Below are 15,465 nucleotides of genomic sequence, written 5' to 3'. Positions count from 1 at the left end.
GATGGTAGATCTCGCGAACGTCGATAACAAAGTAGATTTTCTCCTGATTTGTCTCTCTGAAAAAAGCCATCTTAGTGTCGAATGTTAGGAAGATTGTGTGGCTCGATTGGGTCCAATATTTTGTTCAGACCATGGTGATAATGAAATCGTTCAGAAGCTGTGTTCACGTTCACTCTCCCATTGGAATGAATAGATTTCAACCTCCTTCCGGTCTCCTAAAGAGGCGGCCACCAACAGTACGTCATGCAGATACAGGAAGTAAACCGGAGATGACGGGTCTTGATTTCTTATTTGTCTTGGGTACAACACACGTGTGTGTGAGGCTGTATCCCAAATCACTCACTCAGTCACTACTCCCAGTCCCTACTATATTATATAGGGAGCTCTATATATAGGACAGAGAGTCCTACCTTTTCTGGACTAGGGCCCACTTGGCCCACTCATCTGAACAGTACCACCACCCCATTTTTTTTTTACGGTGTAGCAGTGAAGGTGGTCAGCGATCTCAAATATGGAGTTCCACCTGGCTCCAGACTGGCCTCCAAGTACTGAGCCACACCGTTATTATTAGACCCTGTATTTTTCTCAAGTATTCTTCTTGTGGACAGAGCAAACAGGGAGCTGTTCAGCAAGTACGCAATAAAGAGCAGGACACGTACAATGCCTACATCTGTATGAAACAGACATCGTGTGGAACTTTGATGAAAGTAGTCTCGCCTAGCCAGGATACGTCTGGGGAAATCTAAATTCATTGCATGTGCTCGGATGCAGGAGAAAACCTGCGATAACAAACCTACGCCCACTGCTTTGAAAACCAATCCTGATTACCATCCCATATGAAGGAACGCCCCTGAAGTCCTTGCATTGGTTCTGTGAAGCTGTTATTCTTTACATTTCGGAATTGTTTCCACCCGGTTTTAGCCCATTCATTGAATTCAGATGTCACCAGACGTATCGGTAGACGGAGATCTCTGATCGTCTGGCTACGTGAGACTATGGTGAAGGTAATATAACTGTGCCGTATAAACCCTGACATTAGATACATCAGATAAACCTTTAATGATCACCGGAGGGAAATTCAAGTGTCGTACTGTAACAGGAACAGCAGTGAGAATGAAACAGAAGTACTAGGCACTAGATATGAATAGGTCCCTTTCAGTCATACCAGTCTAGAGGAACTTGCCGGTAGGAGACTGCCCTTCTTCAGTAGCTCAGACAGCAGGGGAGATGGTGGCGGTGTGGATTTCTGAACCATCAGCTTCTTCTGGATGCAGTCATCCAGTAGAGAGCCATGGTCGACCTCTCCATTTCCAGAAGGCTCAGCCAAAGCCATGAATCTTGCTGATCCTGAGGCCTGTGCAGGAAGAGGGAGCCTTTTGTAGTATGCTGTTATAGCAGCTGATTTTACAGAACTCAGAAGCACTATATTTTCAGTATGAAGGACATAAAGGGATCGACTCTGATCAAAGTATACTTAGTTGCCCGGTGCCCCCCAGTGGTTTGTCCTTTCCTTTTTCTCCTCTACAACAAATAGGCCTGTCACAATTATTACATAATCGGCAAAAAGGCAAACAGAATTTTATTTTGTATTCATATGTTCCAATGTTCAATGTTAAACACACAATTAAATCGTTAATCACAATTATTTGAGTGACAATTAATCGTCAACTTAAATTTGTAATGGTGACAGCCCTAGCAACAAATCTCTTCGGGGGAATGTTCACCTATTTTTGACATGCACAGAATAGGGACGCTATGTGGTATTAATATACTGTGTAGTGATGGGAATCAGTATTTTCATACCCAACGGGCTCTCCTTAGCTCTCTTTATCTTTCAATCAATATGATGAGCTTTCAAAAACCTTCTGTTTAGGAAGCAGTGGGTAGTACTCACGTTCCTCGTGGTGACAGCATCCTCGGCCAGGCCCTGTAGTAGTGTGTCCCCAGGTGACAAGTCCAGGCCTGGCGAGTGGCACTCTGAGGGTGAATGTACGGTAACGCTGGGCAGTCGCTTTGGCATGTTCTTTAACGTCTGTCTGGCTGGATGGGCGACAGTGAAGCTGTCCTCAGTGATGTTGTCATACAATTTACAGCTTTGTTTACTTTACCCTCAGCTGCTTCAATTAAGTTTATTTGCACAATGTTACAATATAGAAGCATACTGAAAAAGATAAATACTGTATGTTTTTGTTTTTTTACATAAAGGAAAGACATTTGTGAAAGATTAGTTGAAAAATGTGTTGAAAGAAAATATAATATTATTTTTTCTTTTTAATACAACAGTTATCAATAAAAAAAGATTAAGTATAAGGATACCCTGATAGGCAGCATCAGTGGTCTTTCTTTTCAGTTCTGCGTCCCCTTCCTCCTGTTTCCTCTTCCTAACAGATATATAAGTAGGATTCATATAACTGTACAGAGCTAAAGACAAAATCTGCAAATGTATGGTTGTATCAATATTAATAAAACAAACATGAATGGCATAGAACATCTTGTTGTCTCTTACTGTACGATCTCTTCCCACAACTCCTGTAGTGTGGAATCTAGATGGCCTGCTTGGATCAATTCAGCTTCTCTCTTCAGCTTTCTGTAAATATAAAAACACAAACATCCATCATTAGTCTTGTTTGATTTGATGAGTTTTGTTGTCTACATGATCTCACATACGTCAATCATAACACTGTTACCAAACTTCCACTAATTCCATTGGTTTTAGGGTCAGTGAGTCTGGCTTTCTGGTCAGGAGAAGACACTGAAAATGAGCAATCTGTATGACCTAAAGCAGTGGTTCTCAAACATTTTCATGTCAAGGACCCCAATATTGATGCACATTAGAGAAGATGTTGTGGCAGTTTACCAAATCTAGATCTAGGTTTAAGTGGTTGAAGATATGGATTTCTCTGAACCTGTGCTTCTCCTGCGTTTCTCTGATCAACTTTTTCAGCTCGTCTATCCTCTCGGCTGTCAGCCGTCGTACGATCACATCCTCCACCGTCTCCACGACTTCACCTTTCTCCCCACGTTTACGTCTGACGACAACAGAAGCAGTGGTTATTAGTGCAATACATAGAATTCACTGCCAGCACGTACAGTTGTTGTTGAAGTCCCTTGTTGTCACCCTTAACATGTCCTGTCATCTGGGTTAGATTTGTAGAACAAAATGTGAGGGACAAATTTTCTTAACCGCCTGAGCCTTATATACGTTGTCGTACAACAAATAGCTGATCTACAAGCTCACTATGAGTCATAATGTGATGCATTGTGGGCTTGTAGATCTACTATTTCTGCTACTTTATATATATATATATATATATAAAATTGTGATGTTATCAAACATATCAGACAGTCTACATCCCAAAAGGAAATACAGATATTTATTGAATACTATATTCCAGAAAGTACTGTCTGCAGTAGCCTAATACTTATAGCCTATCAATATTGGGTTACTGCTGACAGTACAGTACAGTAGTTTCTACACTACCAAATTAGTATACTATTGTAACAGAAAACTCTTGGCCAGCGAGCCAGGCCAGCTTCGCTTGCTGCTCCCCTCTGAAATGAGCAAAAGATGTCATTTGTCTCCAAAGGATTGAGGGTGGAGCAAGCATGCAGCAATAGCACAGCTACAGTACAGTTAATTCACCATGCAGTAAAAAGGTGTTTACCTCTGTATAGCAAACACACATCTAAGCTACTCTAGTGAGAGAAACATGTAAAGGCTAAAGCCTAATTTATGCTTTGGCATATGATCGTGTCACTTGATGAAAAGCGCTTTTCTTTAAGCAACATGGCATCATAGGATGATTTATAGATCAGGCCTGAGAATGGGCTCACTTTGGTGCTTCAGTCACTTCCAGCAGCTCAGAGTACTGGGAGGCGCAGTGCTATGACAGAGGGAAGAAAACAACAAGAATTCAACATTCAGCAATTTATTGCAAATTGTAATTCAACAACAGACCTGATGTAAACGTTTGCTTAACTCATCAAGCCCCACATTCACTCAAGTTTTTGCATTTCTGTAGTTTTATTAACAGGCTTTGTAGCCTATTTCATTTGTGTGTCTAGGGTCTATTTTTGTCTGACCGATTTTAGTTCCCTGTTTGTATCAAAATCGAACATACCTTTTGAGAAAACCAATCAGGTGGTCGTCCAGGTTCTGCGAATGGCTTGATAGCTCGACTGACAGACACCCTGTTGAGTTGAACAAATGTCAGCTTAATTAAGAGTGCAGTAGGCTGTAGTGCATCATATTCAACAGCAGATCAAAACAAATCAGAAAAGGTACCACGTCATTATGGAAAGGGCACTAAGGCATCATAAAACATTATACCTGCTGATACGCAACATTACATTAAACTGTCCGATTTTGTTACTTTTGCACTCCGACAGAGAAAGATAGACACATTGTAGACAACACCACCCCATCGCACGCACACACACACACACAATTTATTTTTATTTTTGCCACCCATTTATGTTACAATACAGAGTTTTAATAATTAAAATAAAATAATAATAAATAGAAAATTATGCAAATAGAAAATCTGTCTTGAGAAATTCACTTTAAGGCTACAACGGTTGGCAGCTGATTCAATACCAGTTTTGGTCTCCACTTTTCATGACAGACGTGGCCAGACACAGTTTCTCCCTCACTGACCATGGTTCAGTTGGTCCAACAATGGCAAGCAACTTGTGTTCTGGGGATGGAAGGACAAAACGTATCAAACAGATACAGGATAGGTGGGCACTAGGGACATCTGGGCACCTAGATGTAAAATTGACTATTTTGTCCAAAACAAAAAAACATATTTGAAAAATATAAATACAAAATATGAATATAAAGTATACATGATGTGAACATGGTACATCATTACCAGACTTAATTTGATACTTGAACTTCTTGTTTATGCCCCAAAATGACTAGATATACAGGTTTTTGTAGCAAATTGTAGCAATTGTAGAAATATTAGACCTTAATTGTCGAATGTTTAAGCATGTTCTAATCATGTATACTTTACTTTACTTAAAAACATTTTCCAAATATTTGTGGATTTTTTTCCATTTTGGAAAAAATATCGAGGTGCCCACTTTTCCTTGGTGCCCACTGCCCACCTATCCTGTTACCCAAGCATCATCAACACCACATGTTCCATTCATAGCCATTCCCAGGGTTTCCGGCCTTTGTCAGACATTAATTATCAAAGTTTGAATACATCGTGTCAACTGATATTTTAATGTCAGCTAACAGTTACTGTTCTTCTGAACCACATCTCGTTATGCTACTAGCATTGGTACAGATAGCTACTACTACAGAATGGCAGAAGCATTGGTTTTCATTGTATCAGTGAAGCGCTATAGCAGCATTATTGCGTTGCTAGTCATGGATGAACTTCAACCTGATCTTTGCACTTCCTCCATTTACGGCCAGTACATCTACATAAACGTTCAAATGTCAAATATAAAGTGCTTATCCCATGGCCACGGATGTTGCAATTATGTACGGCCTCTTAAAGGTACCCGTATCTTCCGTATTGTTCAATAAAAAGCATTTTAATCCAATCGGTGGCCATTTTCTCCGTATTTCCTCCTTTCAACTACGCGACCCTATCGGTTGGGGGATGTACTGCACTCTGATACGTTATAACTCTATGAGAAAATGGCCACCAATCAGATTAAAATGCTTTTTATTGAACAATACGGAATATACGGGTACTTCTGCGGGCCCGTACATAATTTTAACATCCGTGGCCATGGGATAAGCACTTTATATTTGAAATTTGAACGTTTATGTAGATGTACGGGCCATAAATGGTCAAGTGCAAACACCAGGTTAAAGTTCATCCATGACGGTCGTGACAGACGACCGTCGGGTGATCCATGGCTACTGTGTATCGAGCTGTCAACTGTAGGCTACACAGCAGCAGCATGAGTCCTGATGACACGCCGTATCTTCCTCCATTCACTTTACTGTATGAATCGGTGGCAGACAGTCATGCAGGAACTTGGTAGCAACACAACGTTACCAGGTAGAATTGTGTGTCCACGATCGCGTTCTCTTTTATTTCTTTTTTCTTCTTTTTTTCCACAAGCGAACTAACAATGTTACTCACTTCCAACCCCGCTCGCCATCTTCGTATTATTATCATTCCAACCTCCCACTCATTCTTCTCGCAGATGATCGAAAGCCTACAATCGCCAGCATTATCATCAACAATTCGAAAATGGTGCCCGGAATAAAATTATATAACATGGCACAAATCCGTATACGTTATGTAATAAAAGCTTTCTGATCAGCGGCTAGACTTCTAGACAAGTGGCTGGTTCTTCTTTTTTGATGAGGAACATGGAAATACCGTTCTGTTTCTGGCTGTAATTCGGTCTTGTTGTAACTGGTTTGAATCCAAGAACACTCGCCCCAAAACACGCTCGCCCCAGGTCAAATCCGGCGACCTCGGAACGGTCGCCACCAGGTAGGTATTTCTAAACATAACCTCAGTAAAACTATGCCTAAACCTAACCTTCTTATTCCTAATATTAGCCTCCGTAAAACTATGCATAAACCTAACCTTATTCCTAAACATAACATCAGTAAAACTATGCCTAAACCTAACCTTATTCCTGATATTAACCTCAGTAAAACTATGCCTAAACCTAACCTTATATCCTAATCTTAACCTCAGTTAAACTATGCCTAAACCTAACTTTATATCCTAATCTTAACCTCAGTAAAACTATGCCTGAACCTAACCTTATTCCGAATCCTAAATGTAACCATAATGTAACACTATGCCTAATAACCTTATTACTAATGTTAACCTCAGTAAAACTATGCCTAAAACTATCCACATTCCTAATGTTAACCTCATTAAAACTATGTCCAAACCTAACCTTATTCCTAAACGTAACCTCAGTAAAACTATGCCTAAACAACCTAGCCTTATTCCTAAACCATAGAAAACTATGCCTAACCCTAACCTTATTCCTCACCTTACAGTAAAACTATGCCTAAACCTAGCCTTAATCCTAACCTTAACCACAGTAAAACTATGCCTAAAACCCTAATCGTATTCCTAAACTTAACCTCAGTAAAACTATGCCTAACTAACCCTAACCGTATTCCTAAACTTAACCTCAGTAAAACAAATACAAGACTACAAGAATGGCTGGTCCGCGAAAAAAAATTGGGGGCGAGTGTGTTTTTGGGCGAGTCTTCCGGTTACCACTACTTTAACTTGAGGGGGTTTCAGCTCAAATGCAAGGATGCCCCCTGAGGGAAAAAAAACATCGCCAGAGCGATTCCTGCTGCCGTGAAGGGTCTCGTTTTGTTATTAAATTAAAGGCGAATAATATCAATAATAGACGCCAAGAATTTTGAGTTTGACGTTGCAGACTGTCATTTTATTTTTTGGGGGAAAGCAGCTATATGTGTTCGTACACGCCCACATTCAGTGATGATGGTACATCCCTGAATGCTGTTGAATATTTTCTGAAGTTTATTTGAAGAAGGATAAGGGGGGGAGGGGGGGGGGGGGGGTGAACTGCCCAGTAGCCTAAAGAAGGATGTCTTAAATTGTTATTATGTAGTTATGATACTACTACTACTACTACTACTAATAATAATAATAATAATAATAATAATAATAATAATAATAATAATAACAACAATCATCAAATATTTTTCATGCTTGTCATTTTATTAACAGCTTGGAAGGATTTTTTCAATGTGTGGAAAGACGGGGGGAAATTACAATTAGAAGGACAACAATTGAGTGAAAATGGAGAGCATTGTTAAATGATTAAATGAAACTGTGTGTGATAATGAAAATAACATGAGCCTACCCATATACTGTATAGACTAACCCTCCTGATAACAAGTCTGCATGAGAGTCCCTCTTCTTTGCTCTTACTACATGCTGTGACATGGCCTCTGTCATAAATTAATAATATGAAAGGGGGGGTGGATATATTATGTTTATTGATAGGGAGAGACAGAAGAATGCAGGAAGAGGGAGAGAGAGAGAGAGAGAGAGAGGGAAGGAGAAAGGGAGAGAGAGAGAGAGAGAGAGAGAGAGAGAGAGAGAGAGAGAGAGAGAGAGGGAGGGCTCTTAATCAACAATTGTTTTTACCCCAAATACTTGCATAGAATGCATTGCATTCTATATTTTCTTTAACCCTGTGCTTTTACCTCTAGAAAGATGACACGACATCCAGCTGCCTTTCTCCTCTCAGGGATGAAACCTCTATGCAATGCTCTCATCTTTTCTCCCTTGTATCATGATATCCAGGGGAAAATTATATCAGGGACCATTTTCATCACAGGTATGTAATCACTTACACTCCAGCGATTTAAATTGATGCTATTGTCAAATACCACTGACTTTTTTTTAAATACATTGTGTCCTAAGGCTGAAGTACAAATGAAGTAATACTTGGTCGGCCTCAGTCAGGCTTAAATCATTCAATATTTAAACAATGTGGGTACAGCTAGGACTGAAGGCCCTGATTGTAGCGATGAGGATGCATATGAGATAAAGGCAACTTCCTGTGGCGAACACTTCAGAATGCACCAATCCTCATGATGACAATGACTCAGCCATTGCAGAGAATGAGGGAGAAATCCGTGGCAACTATCACCACTATGATTTTACCCGTATGCAGTGGAATTCATCATGTGTATGGCAAAACAAGGTCCACGGTATGGATTGGTAGAAACCTGTCTAAACCATATTAACCACAACTTAATATCCCTATTCGTGGGGGGCGAACATTTTGCAAAAATAGCCGATCTACAAGCTCACAACGCATCACAATGTGACACGTTGTGAGCTTATAAACAATATGATTTCATCAGAGATTTGGTGTGTAGGTGGGAAAAAAGGAGGGGGATCAATATATACCACAGGGGTACTCCAGTCAACAAAGCATATAGGGTTTAAGCAGGTAGACAGTTAATGCAGGGAAACAAATGCTAATGAGGCATTTGACCTTCAACTCCACAAGGCTACTTTGCCCCCTGCTGTTGTGTGACATGTGATGACCCAGCAGCCTGATAGAAGATGACTACCAGCATGACGTCTGTCTGCACAATGCCTTGCCCATTTCCTATTAATACAAAACAGCAGCACGTGAATTTCTTGCATGTACCTGCCCAACAAGTAGTATTATAAAGATTTGTATACTGTATAGCAAGGGTCTTCAACAGGGGGTCCGGGACCCCTAGGGGGTCCTCAGAGTTACTACAGGGGGTCCGCCAAATCTTTGTGTGAATTTTTTTTTTTTTTATCTTAACCACTTGAACCCTAGCATCCCTTTTTCTGAGGAAAACTTTAGCCAAAAAATAGCAGATCTACAAGCTCACAACGCCTCGCAGCGCGAGGCGTTGTGAGCTTATAGATCTGCTATTTTTTGGCAAAGAGGCTTGGTGTAGAGCGAAAAAAGAGCAGACCAAGTAAACCAAAAAAGTTTAATCTGAAACACAATTTTATACATATGAGGGGGTCCCTGCTTCATCTTTCACTCAGCTAGGGGGTCCTTGGCCTGAAAACGTTGAAGACCCCTGCTGTATAGTAATGAATTGTGTATACTTATTTGACTGGAGTCCCCCAGGGGTCTGGCTGTACTCAACCCCTTGCTTTCCCTCTTCAACAAATCTCTTCACCGAAAATAGCCGATCTACAAGCTCACAATGCCTCTCAGTGCCTCGCAATGGAACGCGTTGTGAGCTTGTAGATCTACTATTTCCGCAGGTTGCCCAGAATAGGAATGCTATAGGGTTCATGCGGTTAATCTATGTGTATACGGTTAAATACAGTGTAATAGGATAAATGCATGGTGAACTTGCACAGCAGCTACCACAGCACAATACTTTATGTTCTGAGAAAACGTCATGCATGTAATCAAGACCTGACAATAACCCCAAACTGCTGAACATAATAGTATTGGATATGTTGCACTGAAGCAAAAGTCCTGGTGCTATTATTGTCCTATATAGTGGTACTGTCGGATGAATATTAGAACATAATGTTATGCAAAAGATGATGTATGAAGGTGACATGTATTTACGACACTATACTGGCACAATGTACACTGTACAGCAATAATAAGTGTCTATTTAAGTGTCTATTTGGGGGTCCTTGGCATGAAAAAGTTTGAGAACCACTGCTGTACAGTATGTGGTTGAGGAGGCACTTTTATGTTGAAATCTGCTCTCATAATAAGTTGTGGCAAATGTTGTGCTGTGTTATTCATGGATATCCTATGAGCCTCAATCTGTAGCTATCTCATTCAAAGCAATTGCAGAAATTACAGTTATTGTCTGAGTGTGCATTCAAAGGGAAATTAATTAAAGTGAAATGGAACACAGACTCATTCTCTGGAGATCTCCAATCCCACAGCCCGAGGCTCCCTACAGTAGTTCCATGGTGCTGTCAGCTCTCATGATCAGCTCTGTGCTACATTGTACAGTACCTACGTACCTATATTACTTAATGCATTTACCTTGTACTAAAGATGGAAAACTATCTCACCATAGTTGTTGTGACAAGTATGTTAAAAAGTAGTTGAATAAATAAAACCAACCATTTTGCAATACACATTTTAGTTGTATCTTTTTCCAGGTTTATTCCAACAAAAATATTTGCAATTGAAAATCGAATCGTAACTGGACAGTTAAGAACTGTAAATGCTCTGTTTCAATGAAAACACAAGCTTGTCATGGACTCTCATCGAAGTTGAATAGAAGTGATAAGACTGAGTCGAGAGAGGAAGGTCACACCACATGTTGCCTGCACAAGAGCCCAACATGGGGCAGAACCAAAGCTAATTATTTGAGGAGGTAACCTATTCACGCCCTCCCCTCCTCTTCTCTGCAATTAATCTCACTTCATTTGAAAGTGCAAGTGCATGTGGGGTACCTGCAGGTTCAGCGGCACACAGATCTTCATTCTAAGGAACCCCCACCTCCTGTAGCTGTCAGACAGTTCTTCTTGTGGTAAGTGAAATTAATCAGCAGCTTTCACAAAGGACAGATATATTTTTCTTATCAATCTCTTGTGAATCATTGAGATATTGATGCTTGTGCATACATAATTTCTGTTTTAACAGCTGATCATGTATTATGAAAATGTATACATAAAGAACAGAATAGTGTTGTCTTTTAATGTTGCAATGGATGGCCAGAATATATAAAACCTATGGTGCATTGTTGTTGGCCGAGAATGCTTTTTACTGCTCTCTAAGTGGTCAGTGAGTCGAGGCTATACGAAATGAGTCTTTGCTAGTCTAAGCGATTGATCAAGAGAATATAGGTGGGTTAGACCAGATGTGAAATATCATCGCTCCAGTGTGCATGATTTAATTAATTGTAGTTTGCTAAGTGTTTAAGTGTGCTATTTAACATAGAAAAGTTATTCTTAAAAGAAAATATTCTGGAGAGCAAAAACAAAAAGCAAAAAAAACAATTGTGGACAGATGACAGCTGCAAAGTGTTGCACGGACAGATATTACTTAGATGTATTTACATTATAGGCTAAGTGGATAGACACCTCTGGGGAAACACCCTCCCTCCCATCACCTCCTCTGAGACACACCCTGTGCCACTTCCAGCTGAGACCCAGTGAGGAGAAATAACAAGCACATTGAAACTGTGTTTCATCACTGCAATGGCTATGCCTTCAATGCATCAGTTAGTTCGTTACCAACACAGACACAGAAGGGAATAATGTACAAAGGAAAGTTACGCACAAAACAAAATTATGACCAGACAAGATTATGGGAGCAATATACATTATAGCAAAGTGTCTACATGCAGACAATGGGGTATCCTAATCTTAAAGGCGCTGCAACCCCCACTGATGGTCTGGGGAGGGTGTAGAGCAGTGGTTCCCAAACTGGTGGTCGGGACCCCCAGGGGGGTCTCCAGGGTATCTTCTATATCTTCCCATTTCTAAAGTGACAATTTAACAACTTTTTAATACCTCTAAAATAAAAAAATAAAAAATCTAATAATAAGACCATTACTACGTCAAAACAAAGTAACAAACTATACTATAAAAAATTGTCAAACATTGGAAGAAGGAGGCAACATTTTTGAAAATAGCCGATCTGCAAGCTCACAATGCCTTGCATTGAGGCGTTGTGAGCTTACATGTAGATCAGCTATTTTCACAAAATGTATCTGTGGAACTGAGAAATTGAACACCTCAACTCATACAATCCCAAGTGCTTGTCAGGGTGTGGGGGTTCCCCCCAGTTCAAATATTATTATTTGGGGGGGGGGGGGGGGGGGTCATAGCCTGAAAAGTTTGGCAACCCTTGTAGTGCATGAGCCAGAGCCCCAAAATTGACAAATAATTACCGAAAGAGTGGGCAAAACCAAACCTATATAAAATTGTTCATAGGGTCAGTACGAGTAAATTTACATGAAGACAATGATTTTTCGTATTACAAGTTTTCTGAAATTGTATATTTAAATATGCAAATTGGGCATTAGGAAAATATGCCCAAATTTGCACAACTTTCCAGAATCAACATTGGAACATTGGACAAAGCCAGAGTCAACATTCTTATTTCATTTTGTTAAGATGTTGGAGTCAAAGGTTTTTAACAATGGAATATTCAATATCTGGCTCAATTTTGGGGCTCTGGCTCATGGACTAAATGCCTAATTTGCATATTTAAATATGCAATTTCAGAAAACTTGTAATACGATAAATCATTGTCTTCATGTAAGTCATCAACTCAGGAAGTTTCATTATGATAACTCTTTTTTAAATTGTGTCATTTTTTCACCTGTCATGTACGTATGGGGAAAATCACAAAATGTGTGATAACCATGAAAAAGCTGCTCCTGTGGAGAGGTTATCATATATTTATTTACTCGTACTGACCCTATGAACAATTTAATATAGGTTTGGTTTTGCCCACTCTTTCGGTAATGAAATCTTGTCTGGCTCATGGACTATTGGTGTAGACACCCTCCCGTGACCAACAGTGGAGGCACATGGTTGTCTACACTGTATACAGACAACCAAGTGACTCCTCCCATACACATGGAGTCACCAGCTGTTTATTTTTCACCTGAGAACGAGGAGTGTCAGTTGGAGAGCATGAAGGTACATCATATCTACGCCAGACCAACCAGCAGGGGTTGCTAGTGCAGCAACAAAGACACAATGCACACTCCACAAACAAAAACCTTGTGTTGGTTGGAGCGCCTGGGTGAGCTGTAGTAGGCCCCGCCCTACTGAGGGGACTTTAACCTTATTTTCCTCTAATTTTAATACTAGGTACAGGTATTAGAATATCAGTTATTTTTGAATTGAAGATATATATCTTCCTATCAAAACAAAAGTGTTCTCCTGGGGTGCCTGGTGGCTCAGCCTGTTATGAGGACGGGAGTTCAAATCCCGACTCCCGAATGTCTCTCCTCTCTCTGCCCTTGGTTTCCTGCATTTCTACACTCTCCTATCTATCTATCTATCTATCTGCTAAGTAATAAAGCATACAAATGCTGAAAGAATAACAAATTACTCATAATAATTACAAATGATAAGAGCTGTTCTGCTGCTGTTTGAGGGGCACCATACAGAAAAAACAATTAAAAAAGTCACCAAACTGACACAGTAACACTTTTATGATCACTTCAATCTTGTCATCTGATACAGGTTCACTGACACAGGGTAAAGAGTCAGCATGTCTAATGCCAATATGGCCAAGATTGCAGAAGCCCGGAAGACCGTGGAACAACTGAAACTGGAGGTGAACATAGAGAGGATGATGGTGAGAGATGGTCAGAAAATGTATCTGTTTTGATATTTATATTTCACACATAAATACAAAAAGTTGAATAATTCTGCACATCACTTACACAGCCCTCTTAAAGAGGTAATGAGTAAATCAATTGAGTCTGTCCTGGTAGCACCAACAGGTCACACCTGCATGTACAATAGTGACAAATCCATGCAGCTCAAGTCACTCTCATAGAGTGCAGAAGTTTGGTAACATGTTTAAGAAAATGCAAACATACACAACATCTAAAAGTAAAGCCAATAATGGAGAATTGTTGTATGTTTATGTACGATCAATCTGGGAACCTATTCAGTAAAAAAAGTTTTTGCCTCTCGGGGCACCACCTCCTTTTTTGTGTAAAACAGGAACTCGGTTTGGGTGCTCCCCTTTCTTCCTCCCCGATACCAAAAAATCCTTTTGTCTCTGCGCATGTCAAAAGTTATATTCTGAATGAATGCTTTGGTAAACAAGGAATACTTTTATTCAGGTCCCATGTAAACAGGTGAGTGGATCAGATTCCTCTATTCAGAATGAGTTCATTCGGAATGAATTCATTCTGAATGAATACATGATGGTCAATGTAACTGTGGCCAATGAAAACCAGTCATTCTCGTTGAGCAGAGCAGTCATGCAACAAAGTATAGCTAAACCAGCCCATACACAGTCAAATCCATAGTGTTAAAGCGGCACTATGTAACATTCTTTGATGAATACATTTGTATTTTGTCCAATCTGTATGGTAGAGTATGTTAATACAACATAACTTATACAATTGGGGTGATTGTATTTTGTCTCCCTGTTCTTATATTGAGACATTTAGATTGTGTCAAAGGTCATGTCTCACCTAGACACAGGATCTGACACAAATCTTTACCTGACGGTCAAGATTAAATGTATTCCCTGAGCAAGCAGGCAGGCTCTATTAGCTCAATGGTAAAAATGTCAACACTTGCACATGCAGGAAACCAGGATCAAATCCAGGGTAGAAGAGGAAAGTTACATAGTGCAGCTTTAATTAAATGTAACTTTTGTACAGGTTTCTAAAGCGGCTGAAGATTTGATGGCCTACTGTGAAGAACAAGCCAAAGAAGACCCTCTGATGACACCGGCGACACCAAACCCCTTTAGAGAAAAGAAGTTATTCTGTGTGATATTATAAAAAAAGTGTTGAAAGTGACTTTACAAGGCCCAATCAGTGATACAAACATACCATGAAAAATCAAGAAAAAAAGAATGAGTGGAGTCATCACTGCAAAGAAAATGTCCAAAAAGATTCTCTCTCGGTCATGAATCTTAGTAGTTCAGGGGGGGTCAAAATGACTAAAGGGGGGTCAAATTGACTAAAGGGCTACCAAGTTTTGTGTGATAGGAGTCTCTTCTTCTCCCCTCCGCCCAAAAACTATTTAAATGTATGAAAATACACATTAACACGAATCATAACATATGATTAGTAATAAGTCAGCATACGTTTTATGCGCCACAATTTTATACAATTAGGCAGTGGGGTTCCCTGCTTTGTGCTTGGGGTCCTTGGCCTGAAAAACATTGAAGACCCCCAGCTCTTGATAGAAGGACTAACGTTAGACAGAGTAAAACCTACATTTTGACTTATGATGTGGTAATACAGTTTCAAACTGTGGTAAGAGAAGTTAGATTGGGCCTTTAAAAAAACATACT

General features: G+C 39.9%; 2 protein-coding genes across 2 annotated transcripts in view; one reads left to right on the top strand and one right to left on the bottom strand.

The window, feature by feature from the left end:
* LOC311057328 (bromodomain-containing protein 8-like) overlaps nt 1-6,354 on the bottom strand; it is a 13,875-nt gene extending 7,521 nt beyond the window's left edge. The window contains exons 1-9 of the mRNA XM_084074283.1: nt 6,111-6,354; nt 4,598-4,697; nt 4,122-4,191; nt 3,835-3,884; nt 2,907-3,029; nt 2,507-2,587; nt 2,317-2,381; nt 1,895-2,040; nt 1,166-1,354 (exon numbers count right to left, since the gene is read on the bottom strand). Of these exons, the coding sequence (XP_083930409.1) occupies nt 1,166-1,354; nt 1,895-2,040; nt 2,317-2,381; nt 2,507-2,587; nt 2,907-3,029; nt 3,835-3,884; nt 4,122-4,191; nt 4,598-4,697; nt 6,111-6,129 (843 nt within the window). The 5' untranslated portion in view covers nt 6,130-6,354. The remainder of the gene's footprint in view (nt 1-1,165; nt 1,355-1,894; nt 2,041-2,316; nt 2,382-2,506; nt 2,588-2,906; nt 3,030-3,834; nt 3,885-4,121; nt 4,192-4,597; nt 4,698-6,110) is intronic.
* Nucleotides 6,355-13,692: 7,338 nt separating this feature from the next.
* gng8 (guanine nucleotide binding protein (G protein), gamma 8) lies at nt 13,693-14,947 on the top strand (the record flags this gene model as incomplete). The annotated part of the gene is made up of 2 exons (XM_084075289.1): nt 13,693-13,779; nt 14,825-14,947. 2 exons carry the CDS (start codon nt 13,693-13,695, stop codon nt 14,945-14,947), a joined length of 210 nt encoding a protein of 69 aa, XP_083931415.1.
* Between the last annotated feature and the right edge of the window lie 518 nt (nt 14,948-15,465).

Source organism: Gymnoscopelus microlampas (genome assembly GCF_963454915.1).
Source record: "Gymnoscopelus microlampas genome assembly, chromosome: 12".
Classification (NCBI taxonomy): domain Eukaryota; kingdom Metazoa; phylum Chordata; class Actinopteri; order Myctophiformes; family Myctophidae; genus Gymnoscopelus; species Gymnoscopelus microlampas.
This window is presented reverse-complemented; position numbering and strand designations above follow the sequence as displayed.